The sequence below is a fragment of the Adiantum capillus-veneris genome, chromosome 11 (genome assembly GCF_014529385.1).
Source record: "Adiantum capillus-veneris isolate H3 chromosome 11, ASM1452938v2, whole genome shotgun sequence".
Classification (NCBI taxonomy): Eukaryota; Viridiplantae; Streptophyta; class Polypodiopsida; order Polypodiales; family Pteridaceae; genus Adiantum; species Adiantum capillus-veneris.
In genome coordinates, this window is record NC_140941.1 from 113,466,153 (window position 1) to 113,490,100 (window position 23,948).

Genomic DNA, 23,948 nt, shown 5'->3' on the forward strand with positions numbered 1-23,948 from the left:
CCCTCCCTCCCTCCCAATTCGTCCCTATTCCCCTCTCCCAATTCGTCCCCCTCCCTCCCTCCCAATTCGTCCCTATTCCCCTCTCCCAATTCGTCCCCCCCCCCCCCCCCCCCCCCCCCCCCCCCCTCCCCCTCCCCTCCCAATTCATTCCCCTCCCTCCCAATTCGTCCCTATTCCCTCTCCCAATTCGTCCCCCCCCCCTCCCCCTCCCAATTCGTCCCCCTCCCTCGCCTCCCAATTCGTCCCCCCCCCCTCCCCCTCCCAATTCGTCCCCCTCCCAATTCGTCCCCCTCCCTCGCCTCCCAATTCGTCCCTCTTTCCCTCTCCCAATTTGTCCCCCTCTCTCGTCCCCTCACCTCTTCCAATTCGTCCCGGTCCCCCTCTTCCCTAATTCGTCCCACCCTCTACCCAAATTCGCCTCCCTCTACCTCTCTCCCAATTTCGCCCTCTCCTAGTCGGCATCTCTTTCAATCAACTCGCCCGTTTTCCCTTACCCATCTGTTCCCCCTCACCAATTCGATCACCTCTCCCCTTGATAGACTAGGTCGTCTGAGTGTCAAACGCAAACTTGACCCATATTTTTTTAGAGGCTTTATTCCTGAACCTTCCTCCGAAGTAACCCTAATCTCTTGAAATTCAACCGCCCAATTCGACCAATTGCCTCTTCGACTTCTGTCAGTAGTTCGGCTCCCGCTACTTCGAAAAAGAAGTATACAGAGTTATCATATGTATGCAATTGTGGATCAGTTTTTGAGTTTGTTCAGCGTCTGACGTTCTTCTGGCTCTGCATTGGAACAACTTCAGTCTCTCAACAGGGGTGACAGGGGGTGCACATCAGTTAGTATCAGATTTGCAATTATCATGGCAGGTAGCAGCAAACCCTCTAGAAAAGCAGTCAAGAAGCCACCACCTCAGCAGCTGAGTTCTGCTGAAGAGGACTCGGAAAGTAGCAGCCAAGATGTGGAGGACTTCACTTCCAGCGATGCCAACGATGAAAGTTACAAAGCATCCCCAACTTCAGAGTCGGATTCAGAAGCTGTCTCTGAATCGGATGCATCAAAAGAAACAAACTTGAAAACAGAAAGTAAAAAGAAACGCAATCAGGAAATCATCCATCAGGAGATCAGTAGGCCGGCTACATCTAAAAGTCGCACACCATTCTCCTTGGTTGTTTATCTACAGCTGCCTCGACCGTCTCTCAGCCAAATCCTCTCCAAGGACCAGCTACAGACTATGGGTCTCACAGCACTGGCCGAAGATCTCCCAACCACTGTTCCTATAGAGATGATTCATGATCTTCTGAAGAACTTTCCCAAGGTCAGGGGTCATAAACTCACCGCTACAAGGTTAGGCCATGCTATGGGTATGACAACCTTTCCATCTGTGAAGCCTCCTACTCGAACCTTCTCTCAGCTTTCTAAGGAGGCCACAATTCAGTCATGTGAGAAAATGCTCAGTACAAATCACCCGGATTATGAAAGAAACAAACAGATCTTGGCAATCTTTAGATACTACTTTCTAGCTAGAGATGCCAAAGAAGATAAAGGGAAATGTGAGCTACCCACTACATTATCTCATTGGGACGGCCTTTACTGTTTACTCCAAGTCCAACCCTGTGGATTTCACCAGATCCTTTTTTCATCTTTACAGTCTCGGGCCAAAAGGTTTCGGACCCAAGTGAGATCTGTGTAGCTCAGCTTCAAATGTTTCGCAGCCCCTCTCTTGGCGTCGGTCGTAAGTATACATGTTACAACAGACGAAGTAGATGATGATACACGAAGTGTGCAAGGGAAAAGGAAATCCTTAAACATTCATGCTGATCCTAAAATCCACAAGAAAAAGAAGATCAAAGCAAAGGTGGCGAAAGATACAACAGAGTCTCTACTCTCTTTGCCAATATCTGAGAGCCAACACACTAAAGTAACACATCTTTCGCGGCGCTCTCTGTCTTCCCCCTCTCTGTACGGGGCCAATGTCGACTCCCGAATTTCATGACAAATCAGCGGCTTCTCCCTCGGAGATTCCTCTACCTTCTTCCCCAATATTCACCCATACAGAGCTGACTCCACCTGCAACTACCGTCTCAGCTCCTATATCAGCTCCTACTCCACCAGTAGTACCTACTCCCAGTGAGCCACCTATGCCACTTGGGAGTCCTCCAGTATCATCTTCAGGGGTCGCCAACTCTACTTCTTTGTTCCACCTTTCGGAGAAAGTATTACAAGACTCTAGGAATGCTATCGCCACCATAGAGCTTGAAGCGGAACAGTTGGCTGCCACGCACCAACGCCACTCTGCCATATACGCAGCTATGGAGGGATCTCTGAAGGTGGCCGAAAGTGCCATCTCGGATCGGGATGCTACGATTTTCGCGTTACAACAAGCTTTGAAAATAAAGTCAGACATCATTGAAGACCTTCGAGCACAAGTACAAATGGCTCGGGCTCGGGCTCGGGCTCTGGCTCGAGCTTTGGATAGACCGGATCCGGGCCACCATTGCAGACTGCGGGTCCTTCTCAGCACTTTATAGGACTCTACACACAACCTCAGCCTCCAGTTCAGTACTACAGTCCATAGTACCCTCAAGGGTTTCAATCATCATCGTCCCACATGCAGAGCGTTCCTTGCTGCGACGGTGTTGCTGGTGCACACCGCCATGGCTGTGTCACTCGTCGTCCTCAGTTCACTACAAGACAGGTGTTACCCTCTGCCCTGCAGTAGCTGGCGGCTCCTTTCACAGGCGGCCAGGTTATGGACAACAGAACCCAGCAGCCTCTAGTCCAGCAACGAAGTTCCACCATTGATTTGATGGCTCCACCTCCGGAGATTGATCCTTTGGGTGCAGTTATAGCGACTACTCTTTCTCTGGGATGATGATTGACAGTCTTTTCACCACGACAGTACAGTAGGCATTTATTATTGCAGTTCACTCTTTTAGCAGTTTTAGTAGTTCTCTCACCGAGACGGTAAGTGGTTTTGTGGTGGGCAACCTGTAGCAGCGCTACAGTGTCACTTTCACAAGACATACAGTTAGTACAATTGGTCTGGTTTGGTTCACACTGGACGGACTCTCTGGGCTGGACAGTGACACGTGGCAAGGATACGGACGGTGGTCTAGTGGACATCGTGGCCAGGTCACCACCACTCAGTTTCGGGATAGACTTAGATGGCTGACATTTATGAGCCGTTGGTGGCTCTTTATGGTTGTACATATGAGTAAGAGCGGTTGGGTCATCGGTATGATCTTCTTCATATCTGGTCCAACGTCGTCGTCTAGAGCATAGAGTCTGTACACACAGCACGTCTTCACCATCCCTGCACATTTGAGCCTCGACACCCCATTGTACCTGTGAGACCTGGGCTGGAGCTGAGTGTGCTGCCACGCCAGAGTCTGTATCAGTTCTTTGAGATAGTAGAGTCATATGTTGTGGTCTACTGTTGTTGTGCCTCTATGAGCTCAGTTGTTGTCTATTGTTCCTTTATTCCAGTCTGTTTTGAGTGAGATTGTCCCGCACATTGCACTGAGGAGCACCCACTGTAGAGAGCACGACACACTATCCGCGCTACAGAGGGTAGCCACTCTGTTCTGTGTACAGTAATCTCGAAGCCCTTTAGGCAACCCACAACAATACTTCTCTATCTGTTGTATCAATGGCACGAACATGTAGGAGGTTACTGAGAGCAATGATTTACAAAACCTCCGATTGTACTTATGTAGGCTCTTGCAAGTAGCCGCAATGAGTTGGTGCCAATCCGTCATGATGCTGGCTTCAAATTAATTTTAGAGCCACGTAGATGCAAACATTTTCTTAAAGTATACCCATGTGGCGAGTGTCTGTCCTGACATCAAGAGGGTCGTCCCCCATGTAAGCGCATTGCCTTTCAAGAAGGCGGCAGCTTTCCTGACCTTGGAGGCCTCTGTAAAATTCCCCCCCACATAAGTTGTATCAAACTGCTGGAGGAAAGTGAGAGCCTTCGTCTTATCCTCAAAGCCACTGAAAGTTTCAACTTAACAATTGCACCAGGTTTTCCACCACCCATGGTACATCCTGGGTATTTCGGGGGTGGATCGGTGTTCCAGAGTATGGTTGGTTATGTGCCTGGAAACCAACATTATATGCCAAGAACAGTTTTTGGGGGTATGCAAGGCATGATGCCAAACCCCATGTATGGTAGCATCGGCATGCAACAAGGCTTTCAGAGCAACCAGGGCCAGTTTGGGATGCCACATGGTAATTTTGGCATGGCTGGTTTTTCTGGACAGCACGCAAAATGTCAATGGCCAAGACGCGCCAATGATCCCTATCACAACGCCCATGTTGCAGGCAATTCTCTATGACAATTTGGGGACACTGGAGAAACCAAAAGCATTACCTGGAAACTAGTTCCATGTCCCTGTAACACAACATGCACGCTTGGAAAGATGGAGGGCTGAACTGGCAAAGCTTGTAGGATAGGCATCCTAACCACCTGTTCATGGACGAAAAGAACCTGTTTTGGAGCCCCTAACTCCGCAACATGCAAGAGCTCCCTCTGCTGCTGAGACGCATGAAGTACTTGGGCTTGAGCCTCAACAAGCTCCACGCGCTGTGTGAGTTGCCTTGACAGTTGTGGCACTGGCGCTTGCAAAAACTCCACAAACCTTGGGATCTGCATCATTCTAGAAAACACGTTCATAGCGGCAACTAACTGAGTCCTAAACGCATCATCTTCAAGTTGCCCAATCATAAAGCCCTGCACTGGGGGAACATTCACATCAACAGGAGGTACAAACCGGGGTGGCCGTGAACTCTCGCCAACCTCAAACACTGTAGGAATTTCCTGCATGTCCTTCGAAGACAAACCCTCTTCCATAATACCCTTCCCTTTGTCGGCCAGAGAGTAATCCCGTGTTCCTGTACTCTGTGTCTTCACCAAACCAACCGAGGCTCACTTCTTGAGGAAAAAGTGATTCTATGCCGGCAATGGAACCATGAAACTGGCCCGTAGGGCGGTAGACTTTGGCTTTCACCCGAAACTTTACTTTAACACACAGAGAATCCTTGCAGAATGAACGTGTAACGGGAATTAATACTTCAAAATACACACGGCTCGGAAGCTAGAATGCTCCGAGCAGATGCCGACAACCTGTAGGCCCCAAAAACTGGCGCCCCTTTTGGTATTTCTTTATTCCTCTAGAGGCTAAAGTTACAAAACTAGAGTCCAGGGGATCTTCACCTGTATCCAACTAGATCACGCCTAATCAAGCCTTACTATCTCACAACATTAATCCTCTTCCCTGAAATAACATCAGTTAATATCCTCATACACGGGCTTAAACAAGTATCATAGAATAGAAACCAACATGTGATATGGCAAAGACGTTTGTGTATGATTATTCCAGCAAAACAAAAGATGTTGCTATCTTCATGGCTTACTTGGACAGTTGTAGTCACAACAAGATAACCAAACTCAAGAGACATGTGAATAATAGGATCTTGAATTTCTATATCTTTAACATTCTCATCTAGAAAGTCCTGCAAAAGCAATAGCACCATGGTCATGTATAGTAACTTTCCATGACCAACAGGTAACTCTGAGTAAAATCTTTGCTCAAGTATAAAGGCACATGAAGAAAACACACAGAAATTGGCAGAACTGTAATTCAAACCTAGCACTTTGAATGTTGTTTTCAATAGGAAGTTTGAGAATTATGTAACAGATAAAAGCAAAAAGGAGAAGAGATCCAAATTAAACGTATTCTAGTTTATAATCTATCACGTGAAAATCACCACTACAATCAAGCGATCAAGCCATGATTATCGTGCATACACTCAAAACACATGACTTATGAGAAAGCTTCTATGTCTTCAAGCAATGAAAACCAGGAACAAATGTTTTGCGAAACCAAAACTTAAGTTGGTCACAAGATTTCAACATTGGAGTCCTTTCAATATGATACTATAGGTATTATTCTACACTTTTGAAACTTTATATCATGCAAATTTTAATGATTAAATCAGAGTAAAACCTGTATTTGAATATGGTGTGAATCCTTCAGAGTTGCTTTTGACCTCAGCCACTCAGTTGACCTGCATTAAGAAGAGATCATTTGAGATGTGGCTGGCATCCAAAGAGAGATGTTTTCTTTCTCATGCACTCAGAAGTAGCTTGTGTCACGAATTTTTAGGAGAGAATTTGCACAAAACTAATCATACAGTTTATTTGCTCAGCTAGCAGATGCACTTGGTCTGATCAAACTTCAATTCAGACTATTCAAGTTAATAACTTACAGCTCAACAATGTATGAAAGTCTCAGTGAAGTACAAACCAAGGAATCACAAACTCAATCAAAGGTTATGGAGACATTTTTGGGAAACCCACCTATTCTAGGCCTCTAGGAGTCTCATTGATTGGGCAAAAAAAATTAAGGGGCAACAAAGGTAATTGTTCAATTCTCTCACCTCTGAACAACGTGACCGAACATAACTGTTCCATTTGTAGATCCCAATGCCAGCTGACTTCCATCGATTGTCCATGCCAAAGCTCTCACTGTACCAGATTTTGTATTCTCCTTTGATAACACATGCTGGGAACACAAGAACAATTATGGGAATTCGGTTAATTAGGCCGAACCCTTGATAATAAATTATAGACTGTATGGTTATGTGAAGAAATTGGGCAGACACTCCCTAAACATCACAAATCAGACGATCTGTTTTTGTGGTTTATAAGCACTGACCTTCATTAGTACCGCCCTGTTCTTTCTGAAAGTTAAATGCATAAATTTTACAATTATGGTCTCTATAACTATTAATATGCCCTCCTTTCATACACCACTTGTGAATGTCAAATCAATTAATCTTCAGGCCGCTTCAAAGGGACACTACTTAGGCATTCCCTTCGGACTTGAAACAGTCATAGCCAAATAGTCTTGCTTTGAATTCCTCCTTTAAAAAACCAGCCACATTTGTTCCGTCCTAGATCTATCTAGTCATCACATCCAAGGCAGTGTTGCCCTTTATAAAGATGTCTTCACAATCAGTTATTCAGTTTCATTCAAGATTCAAGTATTCAGTTTGACTCAAGGATATATATAGAATAATAATTCATATAACAACATTTCACCTCTTGCTTACTCTGAGGTCTGAAAGACTAAGCTAAATATCAGGTTACACTAAAAGTGTGAGCACTCGTTTAAAGAGAAAGTAGAGGAAGAATGTGGCTAGAGAGAAAGCTACAAAGACCACTTAACAATTCATTGAATTCATTGACTTCCCTCATGCAACTATAAGGGTCGTATTTTCGAAAGGCTACAAGTAGAGGTTCACACTCTTAGCCTCACTAAAACTTGTGCCTCTTCATAACCTTAATTATCCAAGAAACAAAGTGTTACTAATGCCTACAAAAGTGTGACCAAAGCACTAGTTAACATCTCGCACATCCAATGGTAAAATTTTTTAGCAGATATTTGACTCCAATCCCAAAAATCCCTTGATTCAAAATACACATTGCTTATGGAGTATCGTAATGCAATGTGCAATGTCTGGTATTGAAACCAAAGTACCCAAAATACATCATGAAAAACCGTGATACACTGTCCATTTACCCCCCAACCATTTGGAAAGAATGTGAGTGAAGTGCCACGAAAAATTCTGAATTATCAAACAGCTCCTCAAGCTATAATTGATTTATATGTGAGATCCCAGATATTGTGCAGTAACTAACCACATCAAAAAATAGAACCATTCTATAGCAACATGTCAAGGCTAGGCACGCATGGAAAACAAAGATACATCCATTCACATTCATTTGGCTTCAATTTTTGAGAACATGCGTCCACATTCTAAAATATTAAGTCCATGTTATTTCTGCAAAGAGAGACTTCATTCTCTGATGTGATTTGGAGCTCAAGCCTCCACATTTAACAAACATGATCCCCTTCTACACTTACAACGAGAAAAATCCAAATATCACATTGTTTTTGAAGATGTAAGTGGTGCCAAATATATAAAATGTTTGATGGAGTTTGTTGACACTTGCTTGCTTAACAATGAAGTCATTGTATCAAAGGTGCAATCAGCTCATGGAGAGAGGGATTTCTCATTACATACCCATTCCAAAAGTTTTAATTTGAATAGACTTATCTATATTTGATGGGTACCTAGCCCTCACATCTAGTTGTGAAATGGTTCATTTATAACACATGTTTTGATGGGGTTAGATGCTACAACACTATTTTAAATCCTAATATGCAAATTCATTAGAGGTATTTGCAATCTAAGATTTTTCAAGTCGCTTCACTCACATTCTATTTATATGCTTAAGAGGTAAATGAACAGTATATCATGTTTTGTCATGATGTACTTTGTGTACCTCGGTTTAAATACAAAACACTGCACTTCGCATTTGGGTACTCCATGAGAGAAAAAGTTGGATCAAAAAATTTGTGGGATTGGTGTCAAATAATTGTTCAAAAATTACATCACCACATGTGCCAGGTGTTAATCACTGCTTAGGGCACACTTTCCTAGGAATTAGTGCCACTATGCTTCTTGGATGATTCAAGTTTAGGGAGTTATGGAGAGGCACAAGTTCTTGTGATGCCAAGAGTGTGAACCTCTACTTGTAGCCTTCTAAAAATATATTTGTAGCATTCATATTTGCATGAGGGTAGTTAATGAATTCAATAGTTAAGTGGTCTCGATATCTTTCTCTCTAACCACCTTCTTTCTTTTCTTCTCTCTAGATTCTCTCTTTGTGGGCAAGTGCTCATACATTAAGTATAGAATTGCTATTTAGCCTATGCTTCTGGACCTCAAGAGTAAGTGAGATGTGAAAAGGTGTTATGTGATTCACATTTCTATATATATTCTTGAATAGCTCACTCTAAAGTATCACTATCTACCTGAGTTTTGAGAATGAAGAAAAATCTTTGTCTTGGCCAATGCATCTACGTATTCTATGCATGAGAAAGTGTGCTCTATGATATGTAATCAGTATGAGAGAGTGTGTTGTTAAATGTTCCTGAACTTATCCTCGTAATTTAGAAATTGTGCATTCCGAAGATTCTAAATGCTCGGTACATTTAAAATTTGTGTATAAGTATCTAACACTATTACAAGCTAAAACTTGACCGGAGTGAAGACTTGCTGCTCGCTGCTGCTGTAATCCCCTCCCTACGCCTTCGCCCCCCCCCCCCCCCCCCAAGGCGCTGCCCGCTTGCCCCCCCCCGCTAGCCCTCGCTACCCCCCTCACTGCTCTGCTCGCCCACGCGTTGCCCTAACCCTGTTGTAGCAGCTCGCGCTACTGCTGCTGCTTCAGCCCCGCCCGCCTTTTCCGCCCATGCTGCCTCTGCCGCCAGCTGCCCTCCCCTTGGTGCAGTCGCTCCCGCCATTGCCGCCCCCGCCTTTTGCTGCCAGCGCTCCCGCATTACCCCCCCCCCCCCCCCGGCCCGCCTGCTTTTTATTTCCTCCCAGTTGCATCCTGCAAATCGGTACCTACAGCATTGAGTCCATTTTGGGGCAGTGCTTTGCGTGCCAAGTTGCAGATTCCGCCCGCCGTCCTCTTCTTACGCCACAACAGTAGACACAGATGGAGGCTCCAGCTTCGCCACAGAGGGACTCGCCTGAAGCCCCCTCGCCCGATCCCGCTGAGCCCACCATTCGACTTGCTCTTTCGCCGACAGAGCAAGCGAGCCTTGCCGCAGAGGTACAGCGTTTGCAGCGACTTCGGTCATCTGCAAGGTTCTCGGCACCCGACCTAGCAGAGGAGAGCTGCGAGACCTTCTCCAGGCCCGCCTTCTCGCAGAGGTGGGCAAGATCTTGGATGTCCAGATTCTCGGACGGGGGTACTACCAGATCGAGTTCGAGACCTCCGAGATGGCCTCCAAGGTCATAGCTATGACTCCACTGGCCATCCGAGCATCGCGCGCCCACTTTCGACAGTGGCGACATGGTTTTGATACGACTTCGGATGTGCTAGTAGAGGAGGCAGACATACCCATCTCAGTCTGCTTTCCGGGTTTACAAAGGGAGTACCTACCACTTCTCTCCAGGATTGGCTCCGCCATCGGGACTGTCCTGGAATCACCTCGTACGGCAGCATCAGTAGCTGCCAAGGCGGCTGGCATCCCCTCAGTTAGATTTTTGGTCAGAGATACCCACACGCTCCCGAAGGTCATCCTTCTGCCTCGGGTGAGTGGGGGTTGGTTTAGACAGAGTGTGGAGTACTCGGGTCTCTCGAACCAGTGCTTCATTTGCAGACAGATGGGCCACCTAGCGAAGGCCTGTCCACGGAGGAGGCCACGACCTGCACCTCAGCCTCAGCCTCAGCCTGCCAAGGCTGGGCCGCAGCCTCAGCCAGCGGCACAGCGCATAGATTCAGAGCCACCCTCCGAGCCTGGGGCTCCAGCGGAGGAGGGGTGGCAGCAGGCCCATGGCCGTCGACGCCAAGGGCCACAGCGACAGCCTGGCACTCAGAGTGGCCCTCAGGTGCCTACTCAGCAATAGTGGGTTCCCACTGAGAACCGCTTTGGTCCTCTTGAGCAGGAGGAGCCCCCTACGCCAGCCTCCACCTCCGCTTCACCCTCGCCAGCCACCCCACCTTCAGAGTTCCCCTCCTCCTCCTCATCCTCCCCCCCGCCCTCTGCTCCCATCCACTCCCCACCTCGCCCCTCTACCTCTATCGCCCCACCCCACTTTTCTTCCCCTCTGCCCCCCCCCCCCCCCCAGCTCCTTCTCCCCCCCCTCCTACTCCAGTACCACAGTCAACTCAGGAGACTGGTCCCTCGCCGGCGGCTAGGAGATCTCTTGGCAACGCCTTTTCCACGAGTCGCCTAGCGAGAGAGGGTCAGCCCTTCTTGCGGCCCCCTCTGCAGATTCAGACATCTTCCCTTGCAGCTATCCCTCGAGCATTAACCTCCGACGCCGCTGGGATTTCTTCGACTACAGGTTCACTCGCTTTCTCGGCGATTCCGCAGCAGACCACGAGGCAGCCTCCTTCAGGGTCCATGCTTTATTCCTCGCCGCTAGAGGGACAGAGGCCTTGGACTCAGCAGTTGGTTTCTCCTTCCCCCTCTGTGGTAGGACCGAGACAGAGTGGTCCCTCGACTCAGTGGTGGGATGGTTGCATACACAAGTTCTCGAGTTCTCTCACCACATGGGAGAACTTGGAGTTACAGATTTGCTGCAGACTTTGTGGCCACTGGCCAAGTTTGCGATGACACCCCCAGACTCAGCAAGATGTAGGCACATTGTGGTGTACTTTTTTGTTGATATGCAGTGTTTGCCTTGCTATGTATACATTCATGAGGACTCTTGGACAGAGGAGGTTGCTTTACGCACGGCTCGCTCTGCTTGGGCTTGGGCTAGGCACTCACTGCAGTCTCGTCTATCTAGAGGACGCTCGGATGCGGATTACTCCCCATCCAAGCCAGCCTCGAAGATAGCCCATCTTGCTGCTTCAGCAGCATCTGTTCTCTCTAGCTCCCCATGAGGATCGTCTCGTGGAACGTGCAGGGATTAGGTGGGCCCCAGTTTCAGCGACAGCGGGGCCGATTGCGTCAGGAGCTTCAGCGTTGCCTTGTGGAAGGAGAGATTGATCTCCTTATGCTTCAGGAGCACCATCTGTCTGAGAGCCGCCTTCCGCGATGTGGTCAGATTTTGCGTGGACGATATGATACCTTTTGGTCAGCTGCTTTTGGACCTGGAGGCATCCAAGCTGGGGTATGTATGACTATTGCGGACTCATTGCAGCAGGCCATTGTGGGCAGAGGGATTATTGTGCCAAGCAAGGCTCAATGGATTACTATGCAGGTTCAGGGTGGCCTTGTGGCCTTCCTGAACATCTATGCGCCCAATGTGGCGAGTGCTCATGCAGAGTTTTGGTCACAGATTGTTGAGTCTTTGCCACAGGCTGACCATTGGTGTGTAGGAGGGGACTTCCAACATGTTGGAGAACCCTTCTGACAGGATCGGAGGCAGCCATGCTACTGTGCATGGAGTCGAGTTAGCAGCTTGGGAGAGGTTGTGTATGACTTTGAGGGTCTCGGATACATGGCAGCATTCTGGCTTTGTGAGGCCTCCAGAGAGTCTTGCCTTCTCTAGATCGGACCGCAGAATGGGAGGAGTGAATCTATCGCGGATAGATCGCTTCTACACTAGTGACCACTTCAGTGACTTGGGGGGATCAATGGGCATCCTAGCAGGGACATCCTTCTCGGACCATGCACCAGTGATCCTCACAGTGGCAGACAGGCAGAGGAGTGGGAGCACGATGCTTCGCATCCCAGAGCGGGTCTTGTTGGACTCAGCACTCAGAGAGAGGGTAGAGGCTCTCTGGACAGAGGGCAAGGACAGCCAGGCTCTACCTGCAGACAGAGTGGCCTTAGGCCTAGCTCAGCTTAGCCACTTTTTTCTCCAGGACTCTCTGCCTCGACGGGTTACAGCGAGAGAGGAGCAGCAGCGTCTCAGACGAGGCATTGCTTCACTACACAGGATGCAGGAGCAGCATCCAGACAGTCCATGGTTGGAGGAGCAGTTACAGCAGGCTCGACAGGAGCTTGCTTGCACAGAGGAGAGGCGTCATGAGTTTGCCTTTCACCGACAGGCATCTCAGTGGACTCAGGTGGGTGACAGAGTGACAGGTGCTTTCTTTGAGACAGTGGGACCTCGGCACTCACATGCCGAGGTCAATCAGTTGAGGAGTCCCGATGGGTCAGTTGTTTGTGAGCCCGAGGATATGCGTGCAGTTGCTACTGACTTTTACCGTGAGTTACTGTCCGGCTGAGCCCCAATCAGAGCGGCAGGATGCATACAGGGAGCAGGTTTGGGCACAGATGCCTTGTCTTGTGACTGACGAGATGCGCCAGAGGCTAGAGATGCCTCTTCAGCTTGAGGAGCTGCACACGGCTCTTAGGGCCCTCCCTCATGGTAGCTGTCCAGGTGAGGATGGGCTGACTCCCAGCTTCTTCTTGGAGTACTGGGACCTGCTTGGCCCAGATCTTTGTAGTGCCTTTCAGTACATTCTGCACACAGGAGTGATGCCGGATAGCATGAGTGAGGGCCTGATTTACATCATTCCAAAGGAGGGTGGCTCCTTGGATGAGATTCGACAGTGGCGCCCCATCACCATCCTCAACTCAGCCTACAAAATTCTTGCCAAGGCTCTGACTTTGAGGATTCAGCCACTTTTGGAGAGCCTTATACATGGGACTCAGACAGGTTTTGTCAAGGAACGCAGTATCCTTGACAACATCTTCACTTTCTGGGAGGCTTCTGCCCTGGCACGGCTCCGTGGGGAGGAACTTGTGATTCTTCTTCTCGATTTTGAGAAGACATACGACAGAGTTGACTAGGACTTTCTAGAGGGCACTCTACGCAAGATGGGCTTCTCAGATGCTTGGATCAGAGGGGTGTCAGCTTTATACAGACAGGCTCACAATTAGGTGCTTTTGGCAGGAGGTAGAGGTGAGCGCTTCATGCTCCCACGATCGGTCAGACAGGGTTGTCCTCTTGCCCCCTTTCTCTTTCTGTTCTATACGGAGGCGATGAGCAGATTTTTGGTGTCATAGCAGGTTGGTCTGAGGGGCTTAGCACTCCCTATACGGGGGGATGAGCTTCTGGACGCTAAGTTTGCCGACGACTCAGCCTTGTACTTAGAGGGCCAGGAGGCCAATCTACACAGATGTGAGCAGGCTTTGGAGACCTTCTGTTGTGCATCGGGCGCACTGATCAACTGGAGAAAGACAGGGGATTTCTCGGTTGGCAGTGCTCCTGTGCCAGATTCGATGCCAGAAGAGGGTTTCAGGTGGATTCCCCCAGGGACTGCAGTTCGGTACTTGGGTTGTCAGGTTGGTTTGGACTTGTCCCCCGAGCAGCAGATTGCTCCTCTTCTCCTGTCCATCAGGAGAAAGCTGTTACATTGGAGCTTAGCACAACTTTCGCTAGCTGGTAGAGCAGTAGTTGCCAACCAGGTGTTGTTGGCGACTATGTGGTACATCACTTCTTGCTGGATCTTCTCGAGTTCTTGTATCAGTCAGGTTGAGAGGCTAATCAGGAACTTCCTTTGGTCAGGTCGTGACACTCAAATTGCCCAAGCCAAGGTGGCTTGGTCGGTCATCACACTTCCTTGTTCTCAGGGAGGGCTTGGGATCATTGACCCAGCACAGCAGAGCAGAGCCCTTCTTGGGAAGTTCGTCGTCAGAGGACTTCTTCCAGGCAAGGAGCCCTGGAAGGAGTTCTTGCTGCAAAGGCTTCGTGCCAAGGTGCCTCAGTCAGGAGGCCCTTGGCAACCTTCGACCAGATGGATCTTTACAGAGTTGCGCCGAGTTGGTTTGAGCAGGAGACTGGAGGACCGCTTCGCTGTGAGTTTGCTTCGATCTTGGGAGCTCTTACGGTGTGGCCTAGAGCAGAGACAGCCGACGTGCACGGAGGAGCGCCTACGGTAGCCCCTCGTCTGGAACCCCATGGTTAGCACTCAGAGAGGCCGCTTGGTTGGGAGTCGGCCTCATGTTTCTTGGGGTCCCATGGCAGCAGGTCCAGCGCGCTCTCTAGGTGACTGGCTAGAGTTCACAGGTTTGTCAGAGGAGGTGCAGGGTTTACAGTTACAGGGCATGAGAGGGGTGCTCAGAGTCAGTTCCAGCTGAGTGGCTCACGCCTCTCGAGCCAGTAGCACCCCGGTGGATAGGAGCCTTCACACGACTTGAGGTTCTCATTTCAGACAGGGCCTGCTCAGAGACTGTCCCAACCGTGTTCTTCGAGCTTCAGGGTGGGGGACGATTACAGCGAGTTGCAGTAGAGGCCCCGCAGGTAGCAGAGTGCTGTTTCCAAAGGATCCGAGTTGTGGGCATCTGTGGGAGGACTTGCATCATAGACCCTGACCCAGCAGCTCTTGAGACTGGACACTGGAGGCTATGGGCTTGGGAGTGTTGTCCACTGGCACGAGTACAATGGGATCCTGGTGAGTGGTTATGGAGGGAACCCCTCTCTTCTGCAAACCGCCCAGGAGTCCCCTTCTTTCAATACACTGTTCGGCTTGGACGTCATATACTTGCAGCACAGAGAGAGGTCCGCCCCGCTGCAGCACGTCATTGGCAGGAGGAGGGCCTTACAGTCGAGTTCTTAGCAGACTTTTGGCAGAGGCTGTGGGACTCCAAACAGCCGAGGCGCGTCACTTTGTTTCAGTGGTTGGTTGCACACAGAGCCACGGCAGTAGGGAGTTGGCTTGTGCATTGTGGTCTCTCGGCCGCATGTGCAGTCTGTGACCAGTTGGTGGAGAGTCGGCGTCATTGTCTTTGGGACTGTCCTTCGGCCCAGCAGGTGTGGCTCCGAGTTCTTCGGCTGATGCCTGCTCTCTCCACGGCTCGACAGTACACTTGGGGGGCAGCGGCCTGGTCCACACTCACCGGCCCGGCACTTCAGTTTGAGCTATCTTCCACCAGCAGGATGATAGTGATGCAAGGGGGGCGACCTACACTCCAGCCTGCTACAGAGCTTACTCCACAGGAGTGGTGCAGTGAGAGAGAGGAGTGCTGGGAGCTCATCAGTGGCCTGACACTTTGGTTCATCTGGCGGGCCCGCTGTTTCCTCATCTTTGAGGCTCGCCCTGTGCCACCAGCAGAGACTGTTCGTGACTTTTGGCTATAGCTGATCCATACTCTTAGAGGACAGCTTGAGGGACTACAGGGTAGCTCCGACTGCATGCAGAGCGCCGCGAGGCTTTCCTTCGACTCTGGTGCCCTGGGCCTTTCTACACCATAGTCCAGGGGGTGCTCAGATGGCACTACTGTCCACCTGTGTGGCTCTTCCCTCCTCCCATCTCTTGATTTAGCCTCATTGTATATATGCTGTTTTTTCATTGGGAGAGTCTCCCCATCATGCTTGTTGTAGCCCTCTCTTGCAGAGGTGGATGTAGCCCTATGGGTAGTTTTCATTAACTAATAGAAGGATCTCTTTCTCGGGAAAAAAATAAACACTATTACAAGCTTGGACACTTCAAGAAAGAAATCAATAGCAACCACAAAAATTGCAAAATCACTCAACTTGAAGAGAGAGAGAGAGAGAGAGGAGGAGGGTGGGGGGGGAGAGGGGGTCAAGACGGCACGGCGGAGTTTTGATCCAAGACGCACTGGCCCCAAAGACTGGATTCCCTTTCTGTATTTCTATATTATTGCTCTTCGCAAACTACAACTCACGAGGGTTCAACTCTCTCCAAGACTCTAGGTCCAGATGCTCCTCCAAAAAAGTGGCCCTCTAGGCTCTTTTAAACTTACGAGGGATGCCCAAAAGCATCAGGTTTAAAAGCACTTCACCCAACATATTTTGCCCTCAAAAGAAGTACCTAGCATTTCAAATTTCAGCCTCGACAACGTCATCGTCATCATCGACATTGTCATCGTCGTCGTCGCCACCATCGTCGTCATCGTCCACTTTGACATAGAATCAACAGTTTCCAGTGTCAGTAGCATCAGCACCCATCAGCATCAGCGTCTTAGCATTCCGTCATTGTATGAGCATTGTGCAAGAATAAAGAAAGTACTTGCTCTGGCAACAGAGCAAGGGGTCCCTTGAGGGTTGGGAGCCGACATCCCTGTGTCCTCTCTTTTCTCTCTCTTGTGTCTCTCTTTCATTCAGTTCGGTTCAGTTCTTTCAAGTGAAGAAAAAGACTCCCTTTTGTTTGTGCGGAGTACTAGATCCGAGCTAAAAACACTTCCGCTACACCTGATAGCCAAAGGACGGAAACTTTCTTCGGTAAACACCAACTCTATATACCCATGCAACAAAGTCCACCAATCCAGCACGTCTACATAGACATCACTCATCAATCACATTTTTGTCGACATCCAGACCGTGCTGATCTCTTCACGGATGTCTTGATCTACTAAATCTTGTTACTATCATATTATATCCTGTCTTTTCACATTTCAATCAAGCAAACCATGTCCATGACCATCCCCACAAGAAAATACATCCATATAGCATGTGTCACAAACTGTTGATGTGTCAAGCCACTAAAGAACGGAGCCAACCTCCAGATCCCGGCCAAGGGGCCTAAACCCTAGCAATAGCAGAAGAAGAAGAAGAAGAAGCAGAAGCAACAGCAGAAGAAGTTTTCACCAACTTACAAGTCTCGCCAAGTGGGCCAAGCAATTAAAGAGTTCTCAGTTATTAGTTTACCAACTTATGGGACCCCGTCCGATGGGGCCCAAGTGACAAGAATATTAAAATAAAGCCAGACCGCCCTCACACACACACACAAAAGACTTTTGCGTAAAGACTAATGATGTGGCAACGGTACGGGCGTCCCGCAATTTACGTTGACATGCTGACGTGACAAATATACGAATTTCCGCAAAACACGTTGGCAACTTTTGGCGCTAGTGCTTTTGAGACCAAATGCTTTGGAGTTTGAAGCTTTTTAAGTAACTGCTTCTCATAGGCCAAGGGCCTTTAAATTTGTGCCATGGGCTCATTCTTTGGCATGCTTCCGAGTGAAGGTGCAGAGCGTGGAGTACCAGCTTGTACTGAGTTGAAACAATATAAAGAAATACTTCAGTTCAGTTGTTACTTGAAATGCTTAAAGTTGTTCAGTCTGTTCTTTTCCGTTGGCACGTGGTGCCCGTCCCCGTGACAATGGTATCAGAGCTTTAGGCGTGTGCTTTTCTGAGAGCATACCGGTCCTACCAAAGAGCACACAGAGCAAGAATCTTCGTGTTGGGACTTGTTAGCCACTCCCACCCTTACTCCATCACGCATTGGGCACGCTCTCGTCTTCATCGCTCTGTCTTACAAGGCATAAGCCATAAGGAATCCAAGACATGGCGTCCATGGATTCGGTAGAATACTTGCAATTCTCCTCGATGAGCTTCGCGACATTCTTTCGCAGCATCCTCCGCAGAATCTCCCGATGCTGCAAAGTTTTCAACAGTTTCTAAATTACATGTTACCCCCTCTGATCCCCCAAGTGGTACTCCCTCCTCCGGCACCAAAAAGTACGAGAGCTTCCAACCAGCAACCTTCCCAGCCATCTATTCCGATAGGGGGAGTCTTTACCAATATGGTACAGCCATCTGACCCTGATCCAAGGCAACCGCCTTTGTCACCGGGGTTGCCCCCACATCCACCACCACTACGTCACCAGCCTACAATGGTTCGAGCCCATATGGATACCCTTATTATCCGTACCTGGGATACGCACCTAACCAACCAAAAAATTTCAAGGATGGCGGCACGACATTCAAATTTTTTACCTTTTCCGCAAATGAAAGATCAGAACAAAGCATTTCAGTTCCTACAACAATTCGACAACATCTATGCTTTGGGGAACTATATAGAAGAATCCAAGATTTCTGGAGCAACGGGATTTCTTAAAGATAATGCAATGCAGTAGTGGAGTTCAATCGCGACGCAACCGCATGCTCCAAGGACCTGGCAAGCTTTCAAGACAATATTTGCACGCAATTATATGACTTCTCTCTTTGGAGTCCGGATCTTGGCAGAATGGGGCAACTTGAAAATGCTTGCCACAAAGACCATGGACGACTATGTTTCTTGACTATGTTGACCGCATTTTTGTCACCCCGTTTTTTGTAAATTTGTACATATGGACATGATGACCGATGTCAAAAGTGTGTGTGGGCTTTTAAGCTTGCTTTAGCAAGTACATGTACATGCAGGGCAAGTCGCTAATGTAGCGCCATCTTTAGGGTTATTGTAAGTGCATGTTAGTGAGGTTTTTGAAGTGAGACTTGTATATAACTAAAACTCATGTAAAAACTTTAAAAAGTTCAAGTAGCTCATTGTGCCTCCTTGATGCTTTTGGATGCAGTTTTTTGCCCTCTCCTTGCCTTCTCTACGTGTAGTCGTACCAAGACAGCTCTCTGTTTGCGTCGATTTTGCACATAGCGGCGTATAGAATCAATTTTGATCATCTTCAGCTTTCTCGCCAGTCATTTTTCAAGCTTTATTCCAAACTTTGAAGTGACCCAATTGGAGTTGTTCTCTTCAAGTTACGACTAGTTCTCTACAGGGTTATGGATATGGCAGCCTTGTGGAAAATTATGTGCAGTCAGATTGGGAGGGCATGTATCTACAAATTGTCGAAATGATGTTGAAATTGTGGGTTTGTGGTGTTCAATTGTGAAAGGGGAGGCCCTTGTCTTCATATGCATTGGTCGGTGTGTGCTATAAATCCATACTTTTACTATGGTCCTTTGGGTGGGCGTGCCCTTGTAAATTCCCAAGGGAGCATAGGCCTTTTGATTGGGGTTTACTAAGAGTGGTTTTGGTATACTTTTTGGTGTTGAAGTTGAAGTTTTGACGCTCTTGGGCTATAAAGCTGTAGATTTGTCTTACTTTTTCTTTTGCCCAACAATGTTTCGGTGCCCGCCACCGAGGATCTTCTTCAAGTGACTTTCAATTTACAGCTATGATGGCTATGGTTCCAAATTTTCCAAAGTTTTATGGTCATGTAGGTGAGGATGCTGATGAGCTCATTGAAAAGTTAGAGTTTTCTTGTCTGATTGCAAATAAGGAAGACCCAATGCTTATGGTGAAGATTTTGTTCTATTGCTTGAAAGGGGATGCAAGGACATGATATGATGAGTATGAGTTTTGGTTGAAACCATCTCAACCTCCACAAGTGATGACGTATGATGCATTAAAGAAGGCTTTTCTTGAGAAGTTCAAGAAGGTAGAGGACCCAACGGATGTATGGCACTCCATTGAAGGACTTGTGCACGGTGATGGCCAAAGTGTAGAAGCCTTTGTCAAGGAGAGTTCAATGCTTTGTGAAGAAGATGGTGTGCTGCTTTAGGCAGTGATGTTCCTTCTCTTATGCTTAAGAAGTGTATGTTCATGCAAAGTTTGAGGGCTGATTTGAGGTTGAAGGTTGAGCTTAAAAGACCAAAGACCTTTGAGGATGCATTGAAGGTTGCAAAGCATAAGGAATGGAAGGCTGAAGCTAGAGAGAGTGAGACAGCTTAGATTGCAAGAAGATGTGAAGGCCAATGTATCTCATATCTTAGATATAAATATGAAAAAGGTATACAATGAAGACTTCAATGTTTCTCATTCTCTTGAAAATGTAAAGAAAGAATTTCATATGCATAATGAGATGAAGAGAAATGCTCAATGTATATCATCTTTGTTGTTTAAGCAATTTGACGTCACTCTCGTGTCAAAGATGATGATGCTAGTAAGGTGGATGTATGCAAGAATTCTACCATGATCATGAATGAGTCCCAAGTGCAAGGGCATGAGCATGTTGAACATCCAAGTCATATGGTTGATCCTTCTAAGGTATGTTCTAATGAAGAGGAGTATGTTTGTGATACAAATATGGTTGTTGTGAGTTCTTGTCTTGTAGATGAGGTAGTCAAGGATCACATGATGGAGGTCAAGGGCGATAAAAATAAGAAAGAGGGTGATGTGTATAATGGGCACTTTTGTGAGTCTGTTCGCAAACCGTGCATGTCCAGACACTTAGAATAGATACATATCCTCTGGTTGCACACAGCATGATCATCAGATTTCACTCAGAACCCATCAGGAGCATTTTTACAGTGCATAGACCTATTTTTCCTATTTTAGCCATTTTTTACTTATTATTAATAAGTGACTTTGTTGGGAAACTGGGTAGGGCAAACTTTGTAAGTCAGTATATAAGAAAACCTAGTGCTAGCACTTTCTGGCAGAAGAGGCAGCAGGGACCAAGTGTCCAACAGAGCACCTTCTCAGCAAGACTCCCCGGCAGGCCAACCTAGCGTTTTCCCGCCAACATATCAAAGATGAAGCCTAGCGTTTTTCATCAAGGACAGCCCAGTTTTTTGAAGTCAGCAGATCAAGCTTGGCGTTAGCAGATTTTCAAAACAGATTCACAGCGTTTTTGCAGCAGATTCGAATCAGCCCTAGCGTTTTTGGCGTTGCAAATCACCTAGCGTTTTGCAGTTCCTTGGCGATAGATTCAGCCTTTGCCTTAGCGTTTTTAGTTTTTAGTAGATAGACACCATAGAATAGCCCCCAAACCTCGCAGATCTCACCTTCCCGCAGCAGATCCTCGTTGCACTGTCAAATCAGCCAACGTTTGCAGATTCAGCCCGGAAAACGCAGATTTCAGCATCTACGTTTTCAGCACGTCGTCGTCGCATCGCCGTCGTCACCGACATAGAGTCAGAATTCAGCAGATAAAATATTTGTAGATTTCAGCCATTAGCGTTTTCAGGTTTCAGCCCGTCTTGTCGTCGTCCTCATCGTCGTCGACAGCGTCGGCAAGTCCATTGCATTGTAGAGATTTGTGCGATCAATAGTAGACCGCTCTCGCCATAGAGAGTGGGGCCTTCGGAGGAGGGTTTGACAACATTCTGGTGTCGTATTCTTCTCTCTCTATCTCTCAGTCTCAGCACCTTCATTCACAGTGTTTGCCACTTGTTTGTTATCATTTGCACTCTCTCACTAAAGGAACGGAAGGCTCTCCCTTCCGTAAGTAAAAGGAACCTTGAGCACAGTTCGGAGCACTCATCTTGAGCAAAGTTCAACATTCACTTCCGCTGCACCTTACAATACTACTTGTGTTGTTGATGAAGTGCATATCAATGAGAAACTTGATGGTTTGTATGATGATGTGGGTAGCCGTGCCAAGGGCGATAAAAATGAGAAAGAGGGTGATGCGTATGATGAGGGTTCTCAATTATATGACGTGAATGATTGTATGAAAAAGGGTGACGAAGTAACTAGATATACTACTTGTGTTGTTGATAAAGTGCATATCAATGAGAAACTTGATGGTTTGTATGGGATGTGGGTAGCCTGATGATGAAGAGAATGTTGACAGATTGGACAATGATGGAGATAATCTTGTTACACCTCATGTGAATATGGTTGATGCTACCTTGCTTGATCCTCTTGTTAAGGAGCCTAAGGTATGTATGGAAGATGGCTTACCTATCAAGCATGGTGCCGTTGAATTGGATGGATGCTTAGTGAAGAGTGGGGAGAATGAGATGGATCTGCATGAGGATATGAATATGACTGATGACGTGGCAGCAATTGTACGAAACTTCTGCTTTTTGCATTGACACACCACGTGGCAGCCTGTACGGATTTTTGCAAATTGCGTTGGCAGATTTTGGCAAGTCTTGGTGCTAGCTTTTGAGAGCAGATGCTTTTGGACTTGAATGCTTTTAGATCAGATGCTTTTGGGTTTCTGCTTTTTGCATCCCTTGTAAGTTTATAAGTGCCCTACCACATCTGGACGCAGAGTCTCAGAGAGAGTTGGACCCTCAGGAGTTGTACTTTGCGAGCAATAATAATAAAGAAATACCGAAAGGGGCGCCAATCTTTGGGGCCAACGAGTCTTGGCTCGGAGCTCCGCCGAGTCATGTCGTCTCTCTTTCAGTTATTCAAGTATTTAAGGTATTGCTTAGTGTAAACTTCGCAGTTATCTCTGTGTTTCCGTCTGGACCGTCGCCGAAGTGATTACAGTGGTATCAAAGCACAGCTTGCTCCCTTGCCCTTTGAAAACCGGAGCACGATCCTACCAACATGGACGGAGCACTAGGAGATTACATTGCCGAAGGAGGAAATCCATCGAGCCCATTCACCCAGAGGCTCCTTGACGAGACACATGCCCAGTATGTGTAACGGGCACAGACGGGCACCACGTGCCAACAAAAAAGAACAGACTAAACAACTTTAAGCACTTCAAATAACAACTGAATTGAAAGAGATGCATGACAAACGAGACAGGGAGTGACGGAGTTCCACCCCAAGAGAGCACTAGCCCCAAACCTTGGCGCCCATTTCGGTATTTCTTTATATTGCTTCAACTCAGTACAAGCTGGAACACGCTCTGCACCTTCACCCGGAAGCGTGCCAGTGAAAAGCAGTTTACATGAAAGGCTTCAAACTCAAAAGCATCTGGTCCCAAAAACAGGAGTGAAAAGCTAAAGTGCAATTTACCGAAATCCATACAGGTGCCACGTCAGCAACCAGCATAGAACGCGGAATTCCATACTATCTACCACGTCAACAATCCAACGCGAATTGCGGGCGTTCGTACAGCTACCACGTCATCAGCAGCTTACGCAAGAGTGTTAAGTGTGTGGTCGTCCTACTTTATTTTAATATCTTTAGGTTCCCTGGGCCCCATCGGATGGGGTCCCATAAGTAGGTAGGACTTCTTCTTCTTCCGCTTCTTCTTAGGGTTTAGGCACCTCGGCTGAGATCTGCAGGTTTTGGCTCTGTTCTTCAGTGGCTTGACACCAGCAGTTTGTGACATCCCCCTACAGCATATCTGCAAAACAACTCAAGTTAGCTCAAAAATTTCCGAGGGTCATTCCGAGGGACATTCGGAGGGACAATCAGTTTTCGCATTCCAGATTGGAGCTCTTAATATCCTGGGTCGTTGGCTTTCCAAAAAATCTCATCGTAAATCTCCTTCATGCCGAGGGCATAGCCTTGACAAATGAAGTATATAACTTGCAAAGAATAAGTGCACAATACAGATCTTTGGCTACGACAAAAAAAAATTCACTATTGTTGACTACATTAGTAGTAGATTTTTTACCATAAGTTCAATTTATTTGTGGAGAAAATCAGCTCTTTCCAGTGTAAAAACCAGTCACATACCTCTTGCATGTTCAAGCAACATTTGGTTTCGATTTAATGTAACACTTGCACTACACAATGCTTTCGACTCTGTATTCGAAAAAAGGGAACTTCACAATCAGAAATTCAATAGAAAAGCAATAATCATACCCCTCTATTGTCACAAAGCACTGCCAAGTTGTATGCCCCTGCAACAAAAACTTCACCCGATGGACACCATGATATACTAGAAAGACCGCTAACTTGAGATGCACTTCTGAATAAAAGCCTTCCAAAACAATCCCACACCTGCAAAGATTTAAAGCCCCCATTGAACTCTAGAAGGTGAAACTTACAACTTCACAAAAATAAAAAAGGAACTAC

General features: G+C 47.3%; 1 protein-coding gene across 9 annotated transcripts in view; it reads right to left on the reverse strand.

Moving 5' to 3' along the window:
* LOC147447853 (uncharacterized) overlaps positions 1-23,948 on the reverse strand; it is a 160,868-nt gene that overhangs the window by 93,885 nt on the left and 43,035 nt on the right. For 8 of the 9 annotated variants that reach the window (XR_015189649.1, XM_086523681.1, XM_086523679.1 and 5 more), the window contains 4 exons: positions 23,736-23,873; positions 6,444-6,568; positions 6,011-6,071; positions 5,418-5,516 (listed from right to left, as the gene is read on the reverse strand). Coding sequence is in view for 8 of the 9 variants with exons in the window: in XM_086523681.1 (XP_086379807.1) it covers positions 5,418-5,516; positions 6,011-6,071; positions 6,444-6,568; positions 23,736-23,873 (423 nt within the window). In the remaining variant the exon portion in view is untranslated. The remainder of the gene's footprint in view (positions 1-5,417; positions 5,517-6,010; positions 6,072-6,443; positions 6,569-23,735; positions 23,874-23,948) is intronic. The other variant, XM_086523680.1, reaches the window with a different exon arrangement.